A 6157-nucleotide genomic window follows, 5' to 3' on the forward strand; every position below is an offset into this window, starting at 1 on the left:
AAACCTGTCGGACTATAACCTGGTGTCAAGTGATTTCTGACTTTGTCCACCCCAGTCCAACACCAGCACCTCCACATCAAGCCTTGCCAGTAGGTACCATTTCCCCTTTAAAATTGATAAATATCTGCAACTGATTTGAATTGAAAAGAATTTGAAATCTCTTTGACTGACATCTTTGACCACTGCATCCCCCTGAAATGTCATTTCAATTTGATTTGTGATGATTCCTTTATATTTTTTGGCTTTTGGGGAAAGAACATTTGTCAACTTTTAATTGATTAAAAAACCCATCAGTCACAGCGTTTGGTTATCTCAGTGGGTAGACAAGTGGTTTGTGATGTAGAGTGATTGCCAAGTGACCTGTCCTAAGATTTCAGCTCATGAACCACTTGGGAAGTCCTGTCTTAAATACATCCATGCTATTTGTCTCAATTATTCTCGCTGATAGAGTTCCACATTCTCTCCACTCTCTGGACAAAAGTTCTCCCTACTGGATTTAAATGGACCTTAAGTTTTGATCTCTCCGATGAGTGGAAGCAATTTAGCCTGTTCAAAGGTGGGATCTGAGCTCATAACATCTCACTTTCCCCCTGGAGCAAGACAGTTATGTTAATCTAGCTGCCTCGAGGTAAACTTTGCTTCTCCATATCCATTGCAAATACTGTTAACCTTGGCTTCTTCTGGGCTGGATAAATGAGCCTGTGTTCACATTGCTGAGTGTTATTTAATGTGGACTATAATGGGGTTATGGATCGTAGTCTAGCTATTTCCTGAGATATAACATGACAGGTCACTCTGTTAGGAGTGTGTCTGGACAGATGTCATGGTAATATTTGAAGCAAAACCAGAGATCAAGCAGGAGATACTTGTTATTGATTTCCAGTTGTTGGTAATATACACTTCTTTTACTCATTCATAGGATGTCAGCTTCACTGGTTAGGCCATTATTATTGCCCATTCCTAATTGCTCTAGAGAAGTAATGGTGAGCCCTCTTCTGGAACTGCAGGCTTTATTTTTGGAAGGGGAAAAGGTTTGTCCAGTTTTGTTAGGGAGGATTTTGACTCAGTGACAATGAAGGAATGGTGATATATTTCCAAGTCAGGTTGTTGAGGCTTGGAGGTGAACTTGCAGGTGGTGATGTTCCCACGAAACAGCTGCCCTTGTCTTCCTAATGGTTGTGGGTTCAGAAGGTGTTGCCTCAGGAGCCTTAGTGATTGTTGCTGTGCAAACACTACTGCTGCTACTGTGCATTGCTTTTGGAGGGAGTAAATGTTGGAGGTGTTAAATAGAACATAGAACATAGAACATTACAGTGCAGTACAGGCCCTTCGGCCCTCGATGTTGCACCGACCTGTGAAACCAATCTGAAGCCCATCTAACCTAAACTATTCCATTATCATCCATATGTTTATCCAATGACCATTTAAATGCCCTTAAAGTTGGCGAGTCTACTATTTTTGCAGGCAGGGCATTCCACGCCCTTACTACTCTCTGAGTAAAGAACCTACCTCTGACATCTGTCCTATATCTATCACCCCTCAATTTAAAGCTATGTCCCCTCGTACTAGCCATCACCATCCGAGGAAAAAGGCTCCCACTGTCCACCCTATCTAATCCTCTGATCATCTTGTATGTCTCTATCAAGTCACCTCTTAACCTTCTTCTCTCTAACGAAAACAGCCTCAAAACCCTCAGCCTTTCCTCATAAGACCTTCCCTCCATACCAGGCAACATCCTGGTAAATCTCCTCTGCACCCTTTCCAATGCTTCCACATCCTTCCTATAATGCGGTGACCAGAACTGTACGCAATACTCCAAGTGCGGCCGCACCAGAGTTTTGTACAGCTGCAACATGACCTCATGGCTCCGAAACTCAATCCCTCTACCAATAAAAGCTAACATACCGTACGCCTTCTTAACAACCCTATCAACCTGGGTGGCAACTTTCAGGGATCTATGCACATGGACACCGAGATCTTTCTGCTCATCCACACTACCAAGAATCTTACCATTACCCCAGTACTCTGCATTCCTGTTACTCCTTCCAAAGTGAATCACCTCACACTTTTCCACATTAAACTCCATTTGCCACCTCTCAGCCCAGCTCTGCAGCTTATCTATGTCCCTCTGTAACCTGCAACATCCTTCCGCACTATCCACAACTCCACCAACTTTGGTGTCATCCGCAAATTTACTAACCCATCCTTCTACGCCCTCATCCAGGTCATTTATAAAAATGACAAACAGCAGTGGCCCCAAAACAGATCCTTGAGGTACACCACTAGTAACTGAACTCCAGGATGAACATTTCCCATCAACCACCACCCTCTGTCTTCTTACAGCTAGCCAATTTCTGATCCAAACCGCTAAATCACCCTCAATCCCATGCCTCCATATTTTCTGCAATAGCCTACCATGGGGAACCTTATCAAACGCTTTACTGAAATCCATATACACCACATCAACTGCTTTACCCTCATCCACCTGTTTGGTTACTTTCTCAAAGAACTCAATAAGGTTTGTGAGGCACGACCTACCCTTCACAAAACCGTGTTGACTATCCCTAATCAAATTATTCCTTTCTAGATGATTATAAATCCTATCTCTTATAATCCTTTCCAACACTTTACCCACAACCGAAGTAAGGCTCACTGGTCTATAATTACCAGGGTTGTTTCTACTCCCCTTCTTGAACAAGGGGACAACATTTGCTAGTCTCCAGTCTTCTGGCACTATTCCTGAAGACAATGATGACATAAAGATCAAAGCCAAAGGCTCTGCAATCTCCTCTCTAGCTTCCCAGCGAATCCTAGGATAAATCCCATCCGGCCCAGGAGACTTATCTATTTTCACACCTTCCAGAATTGCTAACACCTCCTCCTTATGAACCTCAATCCCGTCTAGTCTAATAGCCTGTATCTCAGTATTCTCCTCGACTACATTGTCTTTTTCCTGTGTGAATACTGACGAAAAATATTCATTTAGCGCCTCTCCTATCTCTTCGGACTCCACGCACAACTTCCCACTACTGTCCTTGACCAGCCCCAATCTTACTCTAGTCATTCTTTTATTCCTGACATACCTTTAGAAAGCTTTAGGGTTTTCCTTGATCCTACCTGCTAAAGACTTCTCATGTCCCCTCCTGGCTCTTCTTAGCTCTCTCTTTAGGTCCTTCCTGGCTAACTTGTAACTCTCAAGCGCCCTAACTGAGCCTTCACGCCTCATCTCTACACAAGCCTCCTTCTTCCTCTTGACAAGAGATTCAACTTCTTTAGTAAACCACGGTTCCCTCGCTCGACCACTTCCTCCCTGCCTGACAGGTACATACTTCTCAAGGATACGCAGTAGCTGTTCCTTGAACAAGCTCCACATTTCAATTGTGCCCAGCCCCTGCAGTTTCCTTCTCCATCCTATGCATCCTAAATCTTGCCTAATTGCCTCATAATTGCCTTTCCCCCAGCTATAACTCTTGCCCTGCGGTATATACCTATCCCTTTCCATCGCTAAAGTAAACGTAACCGAATTGTGGTCACCATCACCAAAGTGCTTACCTACCTCCAAATCTAACACCTGGCCTGGTTCATTACCCAGTGCCAAATCCAATGTGGCCTCGCCTCTTGTTGGTCTATCTACATACTGTGTCAGGAAACCCTCCTGCACACATTGGACAAAAACTGACCCATCTGAAGTACTCGAACTATAGCGTTTCCAGTCAATATTTGGAAAGTTAAAGTCCCCCATAACAACTACCCTGTTACTTTCGCTCCTATCCAGAATCATCTTTGCAATCTTTTCCTCTACATCTCTGGAACTTTTCGGAGGCCTATAGAAAACTCCCAACAGGGTGACCTCTCCTTTCCTGGTTCTAACCTCAGCCCATACTACCTCAGTAGACGAGTTGTCATCAAACGTCCTTTCTGCCACCGTAATACTGTCCTTGACTAACAATGCCACACCTCCCCCTCTTTTACCACCTTCCCTGATCTTACTGAAACATCTAAACCCCGGAACCTGCAACAACCATTCCTGTCCCTGCTCTATCCATGTCTCCGAAATGGCCACAACATCGAAGTCCCAGGTACCAACCCATGCTGCAAGTTCACCCACCTTATTCCGGATGCTCCTGGCATTGAAGTAGACACACTTCAAACCACCTTCCTGCCTGCCGGTACACTCCTGCGACCTTGAAACCTTATTTATGACCTCACTACTCTCAACCTCCTGTACACTGGAGCTACAATTCAGGTTCCCATCCCCCTGCTGAATTAGTTTAAACCCTCCCGAAAAGCATTAGCAAATTTCCCCCCCAGGATATTGGTACCCCTCTGGTTCAGGTGTAGACCATCCCGTTTGTAGAGGTCCCACCTACCCCAGAATGAGCCCCAATTATCCAGGTATCTGAATCCCTCCCTCCTGCACCATCCCTGTAGCCACATGTTCAACTGCTCTCTCTCCCTATTCCTCGCCTCGCTAGCACGTGGCACGGGTAACAAACCAGAGATAACAACTCTGTTTGTTGTAGCTCTAAGCTTCCACCCTAGCTCCTTGAATTTCTGCCTTACATCCCCATCCCTTTTCCTACCTGTGTCATTGGTGCCTATGTGGACCACGACTTGGGGCTGCTCCCCCTCCCCCTAGGGTGCTAACCAAATTGGCTGCTTTATCCTGGGTATCTCAAACCTGTTTAACTTTGCTGGAGTTGCACCCACTCAGATAGGTGGGGATATTTCTATAACCTTCGGGATTTGTACCTTGTAGATGGTAGACAGGCTTTGGGGAAGTCAGGAGGTGTGTAATTCACCACAGAATTCCCAGCCTCTAATCTGCTCTTATAGCTAGCATTTATATGGCTAGTCAGCTCTTGGTCAATGATAAACCCAAGATATTCATCCTTAGTAACACAACATTATCCTTGAATTAAGCATTTCACTTGTTTTTATTCCTCAAATAGTTTCATGTTAATAATTCGCCCACTAGCTGATGGCCTGATTAGGATACTCAAGGCTGACACCCTCTCCTTCCCATCTTTACATCTTCCTCTGGAACTTTCCGCTTGAAACATTCCCAGAGTGAAATGAAAACCCAAAAGAACTGCAAATGCTGGAAATCAGAAACAAAAACCCGAAATTGCTGGAAAATCTCAGCAGGTCTGGCAGCATCTGTGGAGGGAAATGAGCGCTAACGTTTCAGGTTCAATGATGCTTCTTTAGAAATGAACTGATGGGTGTTTCTAGTACATGTGACTTTATTTCAGAATTTGGGTGTTGTTTGCTTTTTGTTTTATCCACAGTTTTTGTTTCCCGTGGGGTGGAATAGATAACATTGAGGTTATAGTTTTTTGCAGAGTTAACCTAGTGGTGCAGGACTGGATGAGATCCAGGGACATATGTAACAAAGTGCGACTGGATCACGTGATCGGTCGGTCACGTGAGGCGCTTGCAGTTTCATCTCTGGCTGTCATGGTGCTGGGAAGGGCGCTGCATTTTGTTTTTAAAGTGGGAGACCGGGCTCGGACCGCCACATTTTACAAGGATGTTCTGGGCATGGTTGTGAGTTTGCTGTTTCTAATTCTACTCTTGTAAATCCGAAGGGAACGCTTCAACATCATTTGGGCAGGCAGCCCCTGTGTTGTGTGACCCTAAGTGCTCTGTCCCCAACAATGTTTCAGTCCCCTCTCAGCCTGTTTGACTTGGAGAGGCTTGAGTGGAAATGGTGCCTTTTCACTTATAACTCCAGCCACTGCAAAATAAAATGTAAGATAGGCCTGTACTATCCTCGCAGAGAAGGTACACGGTGTAAAGGTTTAACCTTTATGGTTGGGTAAATGACTTGTTCAGAAACTGCGTTTACATAACCTCCAGGTGTTCTGTGCAGCATTTCAATGCTAAGGGAGCAGCTCTGGTTAAAATTAAGTGGTATGACAAATTGCTGACCTACTTTACCTGGATTGTAGGTAGCACTGACTAAGATGATAAAGCCCCTGTTTTTATTTTAAATTTCACAGACTACAGCTCATGCAGATACACATGGACTGTTTTTTTGTTGATAACAAGGTGTAGAGCTGGATGAACACAGCAGGCCAGGCAGCATCAGAAGGGTCCAGACCCGAAATGTCAGCTTTCCTGCTCCTCTGATGCTGCTTGGCCTGCTGTGTTC

At 44.7% G+C, this 6157-nt stretch overlaps 1 protein-coding gene across 2 annotated transcripts in view; it reads left to right on the forward strand.

Moving 5' to 3' along the window:
• The first annotated feature begins 5405 nt into the window (after window positions 1-5405).
• glod4 (glyoxalase domain containing 4) overlaps window positions 5406-6157 on the forward strand; it is a 28687-nt gene continuing 27935 nt past the window's right edge. Inside the window, exon 1 of one of the 2 annotated variants that reach the window (XM_048612477.1) lies at window positions 5406-5550. In XM_048612477.1, coding sequence (XP_048468434.1) covers window positions 5461-5550 — 90 coding nt within the window. In that variant the 5' untranslated portion in view covers window positions 5406-5460. The remainder of the gene's footprint in view (window positions 5551-6157) is intronic. The other variant, XM_048612476.1, reaches the window with a different exon arrangement.

Source organism: Rhincodon typus, chromosome 26 (assembly GCF_021869965.1).
Source record: "Rhincodon typus isolate 14 chromosome 26, sRhiTyp1.1, whole genome shotgun sequence".
Taxonomy (NCBI): domain Eukaryota; kingdom Metazoa; phylum Chordata; class Chondrichthyes; order Orectolobiformes; family Rhincodontidae; genus Rhincodon; species Rhincodon typus.